Here is a 16,447-nt window from a genome sequence, read left to right on the forward strand (position 1 = left end):
TGCATTATATCATTAGGCATTATCTCTCCCCTCATATTGTGCTCGCATCAAAATGTCAGCTGCTTGCATGATTTCCTCTGCAGGGAAAACGGTTTCAACAGTTTAAAGTGTGTTTTCTTTTATAGCCTTCTCACTGTAAGAGCAGGAGATGAGATTATAAGTGGGCGCAGACATTACTGAAACTGTTTTCAGCGCTCAGAGGATTTCCTACCAGAACACACCTGGATCTGACTGTCAAATCAGAGGCGTTTTCAGAGCAGCCCTTGATGCAGATGAATACGATTGTGCCGCGCGTTCTGCTGTTTTTTCTGCTTCTCGGGCCGGCGCTGCCAGGTGGCATCACAACAGCAGCGTTCCCTGCCATGACTGAAGGCTCCTCGCCTGTCCCAGGGCCTGCTGGGAAGCGGGCGTCGGAAAGGCAGGTCTCTGGAGCAGCGAGCGCTCCCAGCACAGATCAGAGGGACGCGGCAGATGGCGGGATTTGGCGCCGGCAGAGGGAGCGTATAAAGAGGGGCTTCCGCAGCAGTCAATCCCTCATCTGCCACCCGATCCGCCAGGGTACAGACACACGACCCAACTGGAGCGATGCTCTTTCACTTCTCTCTCACAAGCGGCTGCCAAGCTGAGACACACCAGTACCAGAGTCACACACACCTGTGCAGGAGTCACACACACCCGTACCAGAGTCAAACGCAACGTGTGTACAAAGATTGCCGCATCTCACACACGCCCACTGCTGTTCCCTGGGATTACCTCGTGTTTTCACCTCTTAATCGTATTACAAGCACGCTAAGAAGTTTAATTACCGGCTGAAACGCCTTTGCCTTAGAGGCTAGCATGTTAATGCCATCTTCTGTTCATCCTTATCCTGGTAAACATGCTTTAAAGTAAATATAGCGCAAAATAAACCCACAGGCTGTTTACTAAACTGTGGAGCCAACATAAGTTTTATCCCTCTTTGCCATATGGCCAATATAAAAATATTTTTTTACATCCAACGTGATGTTGGATCCTACCACTGAGCCCATAATTCCAAATGCGATAGATCTGTAACATCAAAAAATAAATAACACTTATTGCTGGAGTGTGGAGCACCTGATTGGTTGTAAACATCCATCTGTCATGTATAAAATGAGCTACTTTTACACGACACATAAAAACAACAATCAATGAGCATGTAATTGATATAGACCCTGTAGAGCAAGCAGCATTAAAAAGCAAACGGGCGAACCTTTGCTTTGTGCTGAGACGTGAAATTGAAGGAAAACAAACGGAATTGCATGTTTACAGCGTGGCTGAAGCGGTGTGTGACAGATTCTGTGTAAATATTGTGGGCGAGCGTTACTGGCTGTGAGGCAGGCTGGCTAGGAGGGGGCACAGTTGTAGCCGTTTGCTGTGAATCCCTGACCGTGAGCGAGATTTGTGTTTATCACGGAATGAAACTTAAAGCGACAAAGGTGTACGTGAGGGGGAAATTCTGGCCTGGTTTTGCGTCTGCAGTGAATAAAATTGAAAGCACTGACTGAGTTATAAAATAAAAATAATTTGCTATTTATCCAAAGTGACTTACAGTTGATTAGACTAAGCAGGGGACAATGCCCCCTGAGTAATGCAGGGTTAAGAGGCCTTGCTCACAGGCCCAACAGCTGCACTGATGTTATTGTGGCTATACCGGGGCTTGAACCACAAGGCTACAGGCTGCCCCTGCTGCCAGTGCACGTGGAGCCTTGTGCAATTTCTCCCTTATTGTGTCAAATGAACATCTGCACAGTATATCTACTGTGAGCCTTTGGGGGAATGATATGTGTAATGTTTTTGATATTATCCGAGGACATATCAAATCTCTACATCTCAGCGTTTCCACAGTCGAGGTGAATAATCCCTTTCAGCTCTGTGCTTTGGGGTACAGAAGGCGCATCCATTGAAATCAGAGCCAAAGATAGTTGGATGAGAGACAGAGACCTGGGGAGACCTCATACAGTAACTCCGATATGTGGCCATTCACCGGTAATGAGCCAAATCCCAATCGTGGCACTGGCCACAATCTCAGTCTTCTTAGTTCCAGGACTGGTGCCATGCCGGAATGTGCCAGAAGTGTGTTGGGTCTGAACTCGGCACTGTTAGTGTGTTGGGTTTAATCTCGACACTGTGAGTGTGTTGGGTCTAATGTTCGCGTTGTGAGTGTGTTGGGTCTAATGTTGGCGCTTTGAGTGTGTTGGGTTTAATCTCGGTGCTGTGAGTGTGTTGGGTTTAATCTTGACACTGAGTGTGTTGGGTTTAATCTTGACACTGAGTGTGTTGGGTTTAATCTTGACACTGAGTGTGTTGGGTTTAATGTTGGCACTGTGAATATGTTGGGTTTAATCTCGACACTGAGTGTGTTGGGTTTAATGTTGGCACTGTGAATATGTTGGGTTTAATCTCGACACTGAGTGTGTTGGGTTTAATGTCGGCACTGTGAGTGTGTTGGGTTTAATCTCGACACTGAGTGTGTTGGGTTTAATGTCGGCACTGTGAGTGTGTTGGGTTTAATCTCGGTGCTGTGAGTGTGTTGGGTTTAATCTTGACACTGAGTGTGTTGGGTTTAATCTCGACACTGAGTGTGTTGGGTTTAATGTCGGCACTGTGAGTGTGTTGGGTTTAATCTCGACACTGAGTGTGTTGGGTTTAATGTTGGCACTGTGAGTGTGTTGGGTTTAATCTCGACACTGAGTGTGTTGGGTTTAATGTCGGCACTGTGAGTGTGTTGGGTTTAATCTCGACACTGAGTGTGTTGGGTTTAATGTCGGCACTGTGAGTGTGTTGGGTTTAATCTCGACACTGTGAATTTACGCTGTCTGGCTGTGTAGAATAAACCTGCCTGAGGCATCTGTAGTGCACATTGTGCTGCACTGAATATTTCCTCTTCACAAAGCCCTCTCAGACAGAAGAGCGCATTCCTCTCAGAAATAACAAGCCTACCTGATATTGTAAAAGACGAGAAGGAAGGAAGAACCTGGGAGGGATTTGCATCTCTGCGAGTACATTATTTTACACTTTATTCCTTGCCACATAAAAGGGACAATCTTGACAAACAGACTGTTGTTTCCAGGCTTGGCTACATAGAAGGAAAAAGCCTTTTTCTGCATCCAGGCACAGTACAGGGCTATAAAACTGCAGTTTAAAAGCAGAAATGTGTCTTCCCTTATCAAACCTGTTTGCAAATGTGTCTGCAAGTTGTACCTGAGAATATTGCATTGACACACGACAGTAATGTTTTCATAGCTGATTCCACCATCTGGAAAATAATTTACGTGATTATGTATATGCAGTTTAATACAAAACCAAAATTCAAAAACACAACAAAAACAAAAACACATTCCACACGAGGATTTAAAACAAGCTTTAACCGTATATTCATTCCATTAAGCCTAAATCTATGAACGTCAATGGACCCAAAAATGTTATAATCAGTCATTTGCAGTGATTATTTAGATTGATTCTCTGTAACAAGTGTTTGTGACACCCAAATCTTGAACATTTGGAGTAGAATGTAATTTCAATGAGCTAATCAATTAGCTATATTTGCTATTGGTTGTATTGGGCATCATTGTTTGAAGTACAGTGCACCCAGGGGAGTGTGTGTGTGTGTGTGTGTGTGTGTTTGTTTGTATGTGTGTGTATGTGTGTGTGTGTGTTTGTGTGTGTGTGTGTCTATGTCAGGATGAGTAACATTCCCAGAACTGGAAGGGGTGAAAATTGGGCAGCCGCGTTAAAGAAGCAAACATTTATTTCATCAAAGAAATATGAGCTTAGGAGAAGGTTATCAAAGTTGCGAAGCCTTCAAAGGAAACGATGTGGAGAGTGTCAGCTCTTGTGTTGGGTTTGCTTTCCTGACGTGAGGTACCGTGATGAGGGCAGCAGTGAGCGGAACCGGGGCAGATTTTAAAATAAAATTTTGACGGCCAATCCTCCTCAGGGAATACAAATAGTTGTGTTGTTGTCGAGCTGCTCAGAACCTGCTGAGAGTCTGAGGTTTGAGGCGTTGGAACTGAAAAATGATCTTCTCTTGCTTAATGCCATGTTTATAATCTTGTGAAGAAACCATCTTGTCCTACCCCTGACTGTGTGCTTAATATCGCGTGCATTTCTGAAATGGAAATGATATTTGTGGCCTCGGAATTCATTTGTACAGACGCGTTAAAGCGGCAACATCTCGTTATTCTTCAATTAAGTTATTCTCCGGCAGTACAGACGCCCCAGCTAAAATAAGACTAAACGAGGGCCTTGTTCCTTGTTTATAATGCCCTTTGGGCTAAAATGTACCCAATGACACTATGAAAGACTTAAAAATGAACTCGGGGCTTTACAGTTGTCTAAATATTTTTGTCACAGCTGCGTATTATGCAACTAAAAATGACCATTTGCTTCCGATTAAAGCCTGTTAAACAATGGATTCAGGACATTCCAATCAGTCAGATACAGCTATGCCTTTGATTCGCTGTAATAATTACACCATTGCCATTTATTTGTATTCATTTATTTCTATTTTTCTGTTTTGGGTGATGTTTTGACTTCTTAGGGTAGGACATGTAAGTAAAAATACACTTTGAGGAGATGGAACAGGTATAAAATGTATATATCAGTTAAATGTGAGACTCTGTAATCTTCTCCCTGGTTTGTGCGTATAGGTGAAGACAGTGGAGAACCTGTCCATGCCTTGGATCCTGCCCAAGAGGAACCTGGTCAGAGAGCCCATCACCCTGCTGGATCTGTGCTATGGGAAGACTGATAACTTAAACCTTCAGCATGTGGTGAGCCCAGTTAATCAGCACTCCCTGGGTCATATCTCTGTTCTCTCAGCATCTGTCTGCACCTCAACCCTCTCACTCATCACTCACTCACGTCAACCTATTTTTAGGGGAGAGATAGGTTTTGAAAAATGTGTTTCCATTTTCTATTATTCTCTTTCGAGTAGAATATCAAGCGATTGCTTCACTGCGAGAGCTCACTGTAAATACGATGTCTTTTCTTTTTAAAGAAGGTTTTAAATCTCACTTCCACATCTGAGAAATGATCAGCTACTTGTTTTTACCAAGTAGAGGGAAACATTTATTTTCTTGTATCTTTTTTCCTTTAAAAAAAGAGAGAAAAAATGATCCAGCTTTTAGGAGCAGGCGGTCCTTCAGGCTCTATATAGAAGTCTCCGGTGTGTCATCACGTGTGGAAATGTTTGTTAAAATAAAAGTTTATGCGCTGCCATTTCTACTCTCTCCACACAGAAAGATGATAAAGATGTTTACTGACGTCCGTACGCCTGATAGGGGCTTTTGAATAATGCATCGATTCAGAACATCATATCCGGAGGATAATCATGTGTTATGGCCAACATCTCTCCACTATAATAACCCTGGGGCTGCAGCATACAATGATGCCTTTTAAACCGAGAAACACAGAAAACCGAGGACTTTCATTGTCGCAAAGTATGTATAAGTATTCTATAAGTGGACACTGGACAGAAAAGAAGTAAAAACTAGGGGATATTCAGGCCTCCTCACAACAGGAAGACGGACCCAACACCCCCAAACCTGCCTGTACACTAAAACACAATAAACTAAAATGAGATGCCATGAGAGAGAGAGAGAATAGCCATGAGATAGGAGAACAGCCATGAGAGAGAGAGAGAGAGAGAGAGAGCAGCCATGAGAAAAAGAGCAGCCATGAGAGAGAGAGAGAAGCCATGAGAGAGAGAAGCCATGAGAAAGAGAATAGCCATGAGAGAGGAGAACAGCCATGAGAGAGAGAGCTGCCATGACAGAGAGAGAGCAGCCATGAGAGAAAGAGCAGCCATGAGAGAGAGAGCAGCCATGAGAGAGAGAAGCCATGAGAGAGAGAGCAGCCATGAGAGAGAGAGCAGGCTGGAGTTTCTGCTCTCTGAAGGAGTGGGTGTGAATGAATGTCAGGTCCAGGTGAAGGTGGTTCCCAATCTAGCAGAGAACATCCACTCTGCAGTGGGGGACACCATGTCATAAACTGCCTGGGTCCAGTTTTTCACAAAACCGGTGTGTTTGAGGAACATTGGCGGGGCCATTTGACATATCCCCTGGTCTTTCTTGATGGAAAACGGTAATTAAAAAGCATTTGCCCGCTGTCATCTGGCAGTTGGGTAATTAAGGGGGAGATCAGGCCCCCTGGATTTGGGAGCCCTGTCGCCCTCGGCGATGGTGATCATCAGTCTTCTGAGCTCCTGCATCTGCTGCCACTAGAGCTCTGACCAATCAGTGCCCTCCCCAGTGGACTGAAGCCACACCCACAGTTCCCCAGGGGACTGAAGCCACGGCCACTGTTTTCTCCAAGATGACCTGCCCAGCGGCTGGTCACTGTCTGGAGGGCCAATGAGCACCGTTTCCCCCGCCTGATTGACAGGGACCACTTACATGAGGGTAAAACCCAGAACAACTCTTTTTACTTCAGTCCATGTTTCAGATTTGGAAGGGTTGTGGGTTTTGCTCAGTGCAGTTATCCAGCTAACTATAATCCTGCTTCAGGATACAGGCCCCAAAATCAATGAATGTCCCAAATAATTTTTACCCAAATGTGTTTTCTCCTTCAATTTACTACGATAACTGAAAGTTCACTAGTTTTATAAAACATATTTCGCCCCTGCCATAACTACAGTTGTGTTTACATTCTGAACACACACATATTGGTGTTCATATTGCAGTATATATTAAATCAGAATAACAGCAATTGGTATTCCATAGTAGTATTCCGTAATATTCATGAAACCAAAAATATACCATTAGGTAAGGCCTGCACATTGAGAAGCTGCATACCACCTTCAGTGTGAAAATGTGGTGCGTGTACAGCGAAGAGGAGAATAATGCCATCCCATACTTATTCATGAATATGCCAGTAGGAAGGGAATCCGAGTCCCTTTCAATAGTCGGCCACTGTCGTCTGCACATCCTAAGGAATGTTTTCCGTATACATCTCCCTGAAATCTGACTGTATTTCCACTGGAATATATTCCTGAGGAATCTCCTGGGGGCTTGCTCAAAGCTCTTGTCTTGCTTAAAAGCCCGGAGGCATTCGGGAACTTGAATCATCTCGAGGAGGTGTAAACAGCTGCCAGATTTTCAAGAGACTCACTCCTTTGAGGAGAGAATCCTTTTTTTTTTAGGTTTGAAAGGCGCTGAATTATTGAATTATTTTGTTTCTTGTTTGCATTTATAATCTTCTTCTCTCCGCTGAATATGAAATTAGGCTTCATTCAGACAGCTTTGTGGAAAAAGTGCAAATACTGAGATGTGTGTCAATGAATATTGCATTCATGGATTCTGAAAGATGCAGATGGTGTTTGATACATAACCTTAGAGCTCAAATAGCAGGATATATCAAAAAAATATTCCTTTTGGTGTGTGCCAAACATTGTTACATTGTGAAGAATGCTTCGCACTTGGAGTAATAGTATCTTTTTTACTAAGGATAATTTAAGATATATAACAGATTAGTTTTATATTGTCATCTAATATGTTAAATCGAACACAAATATTTGAAACAATTACAAAACATTATCATTTGGAATACCAACAGTAGAAAGAATAATTGTTTGTAGAGAAAACAACATGGTACTTGTTTCTCAAACTTATTTATAAATATATTTGACACGAAGATGATTATTGCGGCATGAATATAATGCGTTTCATCTCCTTTATCCTGCTGTGTGGTTTTCTGGAAATATCGCCAAGCGGTTCCCTGTTCTTCCTCGGTATTCCCGGTATTCCCTGGGAGGAGGCTGACCCTCCCTCAGTGTGGGATCTGTTTTCCGTAGCCTCTCTGACAACGCCTCATTCCGGACGGGGAATCCCGGGGATCCATTTAAATTTAAAGTGGATATCCCCCCCGCCCCCCCTCCCCCCGTGAGATGTCATCTGCAGTCCGTCAGATCGCGGAATAAAAGGAAACAGTCCAGCATGATCTACGACTGCATATCACCGTCCTCTAACCTCCACAGTGTAGACCAGCGTCTGCTTGTTTTCAAAGCTTGAATGGAACTCATTTCATGTTGCACACATAGGCCGAACCCTAAATATTTTCACAACTTCCATCAAATGTAAATTGAGTGGATGGATTTATTGGTTGGGTGGTTGTTTATATGTGTGCGTCATTATGTCAATCACTTTTCACTGGTAGTGTTTGGCCTTTCCTGGTGTTATAGCACAGTTCCCTAAATGTGCACTGTACACTATCATATATAATGTTTAATTTTCATAGCTGTTGCAGTTAACTCAATTTGCATGCATGCTGTTTTGGTCTGTTTAAATTTGGATTAATTCAGAATATTTATCCAGAATATTTTACATGTTTGAAATGGATGGTCTATGTGAGAAAATGTGTTTTAATGTGAAAGAAGCCGTGTCTGCTCACGGCCGTTGTATTGCACCTGATCTGTGGATGGGAGATGCATCACACGTAGTGTAGTCGTGGCCTTTTCTGTGTGATTACAGGCTGCTACTTTAACAGAATTTGATTAGCAGGGAGCAGTAGCCGCTTCATGGCTAGCGCTCTGATGTGTGTGATATTTGGCCTTATGAAATTAAATATCACCTCACACGAAATGGAGTTCAGTCAGGCCAATCTTTCTCCTCTCTCCCCCGACACAGACGGGGGGGGGGGGGGGCGTAACAATGTGCTTCAGATGAAACAGGTTTGGTAACCCGTGTAGGGGAGCGCTGTGTAATATACAGCACTGGCAGATACAATCTCAATGGCAGGTTTTCCTGAAGGAAATTCTGTGCAATTTGACAACCGGGGAACAGACAGCCTTGGGAGGCAGCATCCCTTTGTATGGATTCATGTAGAATATAGCATTTTTTTTTTTTTGTTCCGAGATAAAGAGATAAATCTTTCAATTACTCCCAAAGGTCAAGGTTGGTTTGCTGCAGTGTCTGTTCGTTGTTACAAGGTTGAACTCATTTAGTGGTTACCAGGCAACACTGGTTTGACATCGCCTCCTACCTCTGCCCAGAAATGTTATTCCCTTTTCTCTGTCGGGATTTTTTTTTTTGGTAAATATATGAAAGTCGTTTGCCGGCTGTCTTCCCCCCTCCAGGATAAAGAGCGCTTTGACTGAACGTCTGCCCCGTCTCCATCTCAGCCGCTCATTTGTGCAGCCAGGCCCGGCCTTTCCACCGAGGAAGAGCGAGAGGGCGCGGGGAGACGGGATGAATTTTTGGACACCGCGCTTATGGGAAACACATGTCGATTCCCAGGCTCGCCCCGTGAATTCCGTCTCTCCCGCCTCGTCGAGGCTCCGTCCCACCCAGTGCGCCCCCCCCCCCCCCCCCCCCCCTTCTCGCCCAGATGGCTGAAACAGACGCTGGCGTTCCTCCCGCCCGGTTTTGTTTAGTCTTTTGTCCGCGGCGCTCCGGTGTGCGTCTCCGACGGGGAGGAAATGTCCCGGGATTGATGTCGCTAAAGCGCCTCTCCATCATCACCCCCCTCAAATCAGACTGAGCTGTGTGGGACAGAGGTGGCCATTACAGCACCTTTCTTATTATTATCTATTAAACCACCAATATCCACAGCGACCTTTAATGTGTGAGAGTGTAATCATAGCAGGCCTGTATTAATGCTAAATCCGACATACCATTTCGCTTCGGCAAACGGACCCAATCAAAGCAGGTGCAGTACAATAAGAACAGCGGACAATATCTTGCATATCATTAAAAATAAATGTCATTGAAAAAATGTTGCAATTGAAAACTGATTGTGTGCATAATAACGAGCTTGTGTCAAGGCTTTGATGGAAAATTGAGAACTGTAGTACAGGGCTGAAGGTTTTTAAGAGGGTTGCATTGTAAGAAAAAGGGATGTCAACCAGGTTTAGCTTGAGCTTTAAAAAGACATCTTGAATATATCATGGTCTCCTTATTTCCATATAAATCCATATAAAATTGATCAAATGGCTCATCTTTACTCTTAACCTTGGTGAGACAAAGCAGTCGGTTCTAACCATTCCTGTCACTAAAACAGCTGAGCATTACAGCCTGTTATACAGGTCAGCGTATGAAGAAATGCAGCTCTATTGAATTGCTCAACATACACGTTGGTGGGTCATTTCACAAGCTGTGATGAATGTAGAAACGGGGACTCCCGCTCTTGTGCAGTTTAGGGTTGAAAGTGCAGCTTGGGTACAGCTCTACTCTGTAGAGGTTAAACGAGCGGCCTGATCCTGCCAGCCTGACTGCCTCCCGCTCCTGATTCCCAGCCCTGAAAGCTGTTAGCACTTACAGGGCTGTTAGATATGGTGCGCACTGAGGTGAACGGTGTCATCTGGAATAATTTCACACTTCAGCGTCTTCCAGCCGCGGTAAAGCGCTCTAAATCAAGGCCTTGGCTGTCCAGCCTACAAATTGGTCATAAGTCCATGGAAATTGGAGCATGAGAAGCCCTTTGTCCCTGGGCTGTACGGATGCCGTTCTCTGGGAGCCATTTTACGGCATCTTCAGACCGAAGGCTGGAAGGATGCAGAACGAATCAACAGCAGAATCATTCACAGAAGGATGAAAGCAGAACTTTTTCATTTGTTTGGTGGTATAAAGCGTGAAGTGGATTAATTCAGCCAAAATGCACCTTGACATTGTTTTTCAGAGAAATGTTAGCAGTCAGTCCCATGTTTTTCAGCAACAAGTGCTAGAAGTGAAAGAAGCTAAGTTTCACTTAAAGCAGAAAATTTTAAATATGGTCAGAAAAGAGTTGATATGATTCATGGCTGTGAACTTGAACAGTATTATATACTTTAAGAATATCATATTGAGTAGACATTATAAGCTCTTTTTAAAAGGAAAACTTTATTCATGCCCTGAAGTTACATTCCCTGTCCCTAAGTATGAGCACTGATGATGGTGAAGTATTGATGTCTCACTTTCAAAGTTACAGGTAATCATGATTTTATTATTATGGTAACTATATTGTATCAAGTAATTCATAAGTCGCATTCGATTGACATGGGAAATTGAGCTTATTTAAAAATGTGTTACACATAATCGCACGAAACGTGTTGATGCGTTTTGGCAGGGATGTTCAACCAAAGCAGTACTGAATGAAAAAGGGAATGTAAATAGGATGCGTTGGTGTGGAAATCTGTGAAAGTGGCAGCTAGCTGTCACTCTTGAGGAGCAGTCCGTCACAGAGGAACACAGACAGCTGTGGAAGCCCTCATTTCAAACAGATTATCTCTCAGGGCTCAGACTGATCTGCCCCTTTGTTCCTTGTTTTCATACTTGGAGACTATAGTGAGACGGGGCCTGCTCTCTGCTCTCTGCTTGTTGGTCTTGGTCGGACGGTCCTCTCACACAGACGGTGTTTATTTTTCACACCTCAAGCTGCTCGTGGGCTTTAGTAAACACACAGACCCTTCTCTGGAGATGTGTCTGACAGCGACCTGCAGGCCCAAACCGGCCCTCCCCCGCTGGGTCACTGGCTACCCCTGACCTCTGACCCCGGGGAGCCGGGCCTGTGTGATGATGACGCTGACGGTCGATGTCTTCCTCTTGCTGCCTGTCTGCAGAGCACCCTGGAGTCACAGCTCAGCCAGCTGTTCAAACACCTGCAGGGGATGAGGCAGAGCCTGGGGCTCCTGCTGGCCCCGGGCCCCCCACCGCCCGACCCCGCCGGCCCCGCCCGCCCGACCCCCCAGGCCCAGCGGCTGCTCCCCCACGCAGTCTACGCCCGGCTGCTGAACCAGGCCACACACTGCAGCCGCACCCTGGACCACTGCTGCCCCGACCTCCTGACCCTGTCTCTGATCCTGCCCTCCACACCCTGGGTGAGCTGAGCTTTGTTGTGTTATTTAATAATATAATTTTATATACATATGTGCAGGTTCCGTTTACTGCCAGAGCATTACTGTTTCTTTTGTGTGAAGATTTTTATTGAGGATGAACTGAAATACCCAGCGTGGAATTATGTGACTATGTCATGTTCTTTGGCAGAAGATAAGTTAAGAGCTATGTGATTAGAAAAAAAAAAAGTTTAAAGCATTTGGCTGTTGGCTAAAATGTGTAGAGATTTAGTTTGTTGTGTTGTTGGACACTGCAACAAGGAAGTAAACAAAGCAGCAAACCTGCACAGCCATTGCACAGACAACGACAAAATATTTTGGTACACAAGTGTGTATGTTCTATGTATGTTCTAAGTTCTTGGCTCTATGAACATGATTTATGATCCTTCTCATGTAATGGTGGGTTCATAGGTGAGTTCTGTATGTGACTGACGTACCCTCAATGAGCGCTTTATTAGGTAGACCTGTACAGCAGCCTGTTAATGCAAATATTTAATCAGCCAATCGTGTGGCAGCAATTAAATGCATAAAAGCATGCTGACGTGGTCAAGAGGCTAAGCTGTCTTCCAGACCAAATGTCAGAATGGGGAAGAAAAGTGACTTTGACCATGGAATGATTGTTGGTGCCAGACACGGTGGTTGGGCTTTTCATGCACAACAGTCTCTAACGTTTGCAGAGAATGGTCCCAAAAAACAAAAAACATCCAATGAACAGCAGTTCTGCGGGCAAAAACGCTATGTTAATGAGAGAGGTCAGTGGAGAAGGGCCAGCCTGGTCAAAGCTGACAGAAAGGTGACCGTAACACCTTCCTTCTGCATAACCAAAGTGGTATGCAGAAGAGCATCTCTGAAGACACAACACATCAAACCTCGAAGTGGATAGGCTACAGCAGCAGAAGACTGAATAAGTCTAGTAAATATCTAGTGCTCACTGAGTGTACATAGGTATTGGCTTCTTTTGTAAACTAGTCTAAGGCACGCTCCTGAGATGACCGTAACATGTCCATAGATCCCTGGCTGTCCACACAATTTGAACAATTTGTTCCCCATCACTTCAATCAGCATACCGCACCCATGAGGTCAGCAGTATTGGAGATTAGTCACGCGCGATCAGACACTGGGCCCCACTTGAGGCCGACACCTCAAAACCCCCTCTTCCTCTCCACCGAGGAATGCGGTCAAAGGTCAACGCGGTCAGAGTTTGAGGGATAGCATAGCCGACATGTCGCACCACACTGGGGGCGACCTCCTCGTGCTGCACCGCCAACAGAACCTACCCCCCTTCCCAGCATGCAAAGCTTTCATAGGCAGCGTCTTCAAAGCCTGAAGCTGGTTCCGCATCAGCATTTTCAGGCTCAAACAGGATCATTTCCCATTTTCTTGCGGCTAAAATTTCAGGGCTAGCGGCCCTTTTGGATGATGGATCCACCAGCGTGACTCACAGTGTGTCAGCCCTGAGCTGCAGGCCCTAAGGCAGGGATCATCAGCAACTCTGGCCCTCAAATCCAGCCCTGGTTTTATTTTCTCCTGGGTAATTAGTGCTACTGATTGGCCAGACTGTTTCACAGCTGACTCCCAGGTAAAGGGTGGATGGAAAACCAACAGTTCTGGAGTCCACAAGTTGCTGATCCCTGCTCTACGGGGAGCTAAAGCGGACCTCTTCCAGATCCACCTTCCAAGCCCGCTGTGCCCCACGGAGGGTCACCCCTATCGATGGGGCTCACACGATCATATCTTATGATCTGCGCGAACAGATTGGATGGGAGGATGCAGAAGAAACCCATGCTAAATGCCACTTATGTGCCAAGGCATCCATCTTGTGGTGACCATTAGACCATGTAGCGACTTCCATGGTTTTTGTGATCTCCTGTAAAAAATATGTCCTTGCGATGTAGAGGGTTTGTCACGTCAGGTCACAAATATCCTTCAGCAGCTCCGGGTGAACACCTATCCCCTGAGATCTGTATTGGAGGACACTTCAATGATGAAAAGTGTGAGCCTTTTGTTACAAGTAGAGTCCTGACTTGGGCCTTCAAGGAGAGTGACATTACTGACTGGTGGATGACTGATCCACCGAACCAGTAAGGTGTGCTGCACGACTCAAATAACTGCTCCTAGCACAGGGATCGGAAACCCTGGTCCTGGACAGCAGCAGGGCTTTTGTTTTCACCTTAAAATTAGCAACTGATTCAGACCCAAGAAACAAGGTGTTATCTAAAGTTAGTTATCTGTCTAATCAACTTCTTTCATTGATCAATTAAGTGCTGAGCAACAGTGAAAACCAGCACACCCTGCGCCTCTCCAGGACCAGGTTTGCCGACCCCTGCCCTCGCCCTAAACAAAGTTCATTTGACAGTTTTCTCCAGATAAGGCCTCAGCTCCCTATCCGGTTTCATCAGCGAATTGTCCACAGATCTGATCGATCTCAAGAACATGGGTCCCACAAGGGACTTCTTCTCAAAGTCTGTTCAGAGATAATGCTCAGCTATTGTCTGGTGACCTTGTTTGTAAATGAATAGAGGCCTTTCTTCGCTCCGCTGGGGTTGACCTTCTGCACTGAGAGACGGTGTTGTTGTGTAGGACACACATGTACCTGACCCAGGGGAACCATGTGACCAGCTACCACCGGCAGGCTCCGTACGCAAGGCAAGGCCCCACGGCCATTACCATGGATACACGGGTTAGATAACCGATGGATGAATGGATGGTTTGCCTCATGTATGACGGGCCTTTTGTTGGCTTTACACAGAAGGACTAAGCATGAACCCCATCAAGATGGAGGCAAAGAAGTCAAACAATTTTCAACCTAATTATTATTATTATTATTATAGAAGAAAACAATGTGAGCACCTAATACAAACATTACCTGTAGGAGGCAAGAGCTGATCACTGCAGAGCTGCAGTTGATGACATCACTTTCAGCTCTTGGGGGGTTCAATTAATCTGAATTTCTTTCCAAGGCAGTCATCTCCAGATAGGCTGCTGATCTCATGTTGAAGGGAAACTGGCCAGGAGTTTCTTCATTGTTACATTTGTATTGTGCAATTGCACTCAGAAAAAATTGATTTTAAAAGGACCCATGTGATTCCATAGAAGAACCATACAGTAATTACTGTCGTTCAAGACTTCTTTGTTTAGCAAAATGCTTCTTTGTCTGGAATCTTTCACACCTCACACCTCGCACCTATGATAGAATGTCCCATAAAGATCTGAAAAGGGTTCCTCTATGGAGACAAGCCAAAGAACCATTTTTTCTGAGAGTGTATAAAGCGTTGTGGTCCTTCCTAATGTTTCTAACTGCCAATGGCATAAGACTCCTTCTCACTGCAGACACTGCAGTCATTTCAGTAGAGCACTTTTCATTTTCCCCGGTAAAGTAAAAGCAGACTGCCTCCGTTTTGAAAAGCCCATTTAAATATTTGAATAAGAAGTGTCACGATTTAAAAGTTTTGAAGAATAACGGAGTGCTATGATGTGTAGCTCTGCAAGAGTTCTTCAAGAGTTTTATTTCACAATACAGGTAATGATATGAATTAAGTCAAAATTATGTTCTGTTCATTCATATTAATACAGAGAAACATTTTGTTGAAGAATATTTTTCCTGAAAAATAAACATTATTCACACTTAAATACAGTCATTATAATTACAATCCAACAAAAATAAAGCTGTCTTAGCATGCTAATTTTCTAGTTTATATTTATCTTAGGGAAGTGCATTGTTTTTGCTTTGCTTCCTGTTTGTGGGGTGTAAGGTTAGGTTAGGAGAAGGATGCTATTGTTGAAATGCATGTCATATCTAAAGCAAAATATGGTGGTGAATATTTCATGTTGTGGGGTTGTTTTGCATCCTCGTGCCCTGCAGCTGTTGTTATAGTCAATGGAATCACAAACTCCAGCAAGTAGTTCTGGCCACAAATGTGCTTCCCCTAGCCAGGAGGATCAAACTTGCAAATGCACTGCAAAGAAATGATACCCAGCATACCTCAAAATCAACCAAGGAATGGTTGTAACTGTTTTGTAATGGCCGTCTCTTGATCCTGTCAGATATTTGTGGCTTGAACCTTCACAAGCATGGACCAGGGGAGCAGAATGTTCTTGAAAGATTCTGTATGGAGGGATGTATGGAGTCAGAGGTAATGACCAGCCAAAATGTGTTGTTTATTCCACAGAAAGCTGTCGCCTGTGTTCATACAGTGAAGATCAGGTGATTAAGGAAGAGGCATAGGCTAAACTCAGAACAACACCAGCCATGTGTCTTTAGTGCGACTGTTTGCTTTCCAGTCGAAGTACAGATTGTATATGGAGAAAATATCCAGTCTTGTGTTTTTTGCATCTGTTGGAACGAGTGAGAGAGCTGATTTAACTATGTCATTTCTTTTCCGGGCATGATTCAGAAAATAGGTAATGACAGTAATCCACATAATCATATTCAGAAAAAAGCAGAGAACTTCTGTTGAGTGTGCCAGAGCTTGCGGTGTTCCTGTCATATGCTGTGGAAACAATCCAAAAGAACAACCCAGGGGTTACAGCAATTATTCTGCACACATTAACCTTGTACACTCTCCCTGCTCTGTACATAGGACCACAAAATGAATCACAACAAAACAAATATGTAATGAT

General features: G+C 44.4%; 1 protein-coding gene across 2 annotated transcripts in view; it reads left to right on the top strand.

Annotated features, from left to right (window-relative positions):
- LOC133140749 (mediator of RNA polymerase II transcription subunit 15-like) overlaps positions 1–16,447 on the top strand; it is a 70,752-nt gene that overhangs the window by 31,351 nt on the left and 22,954 nt on the right. For both annotated transcript variants that reach the window (XM_061260919.1, XM_061260921.1), the window contains 2 exons: positions 4,671–4,793; positions 11,555–11,812. In XM_061260919.1, coding sequence (XP_061116903.1) covers positions 4,671–4,793; positions 11,555–11,812 — 381 coding nt within the window. The remainder of the gene's footprint in view (positions 1–4,670; positions 4,794–11,554; positions 11,813–16,447) is intronic.

The sequence above is a fragment of the Conger conger genome, chromosome 11, assembly GCF_963514075.1.
Source record: "Conger conger chromosome 11, fConCon1.1, whole genome shotgun sequence".
In the NCBI taxonomy this organism is placed as follows: domain Eukaryota; kingdom Metazoa; phylum Chordata; class Actinopteri; order Anguilliformes; family Congridae; genus Conger; species Conger conger.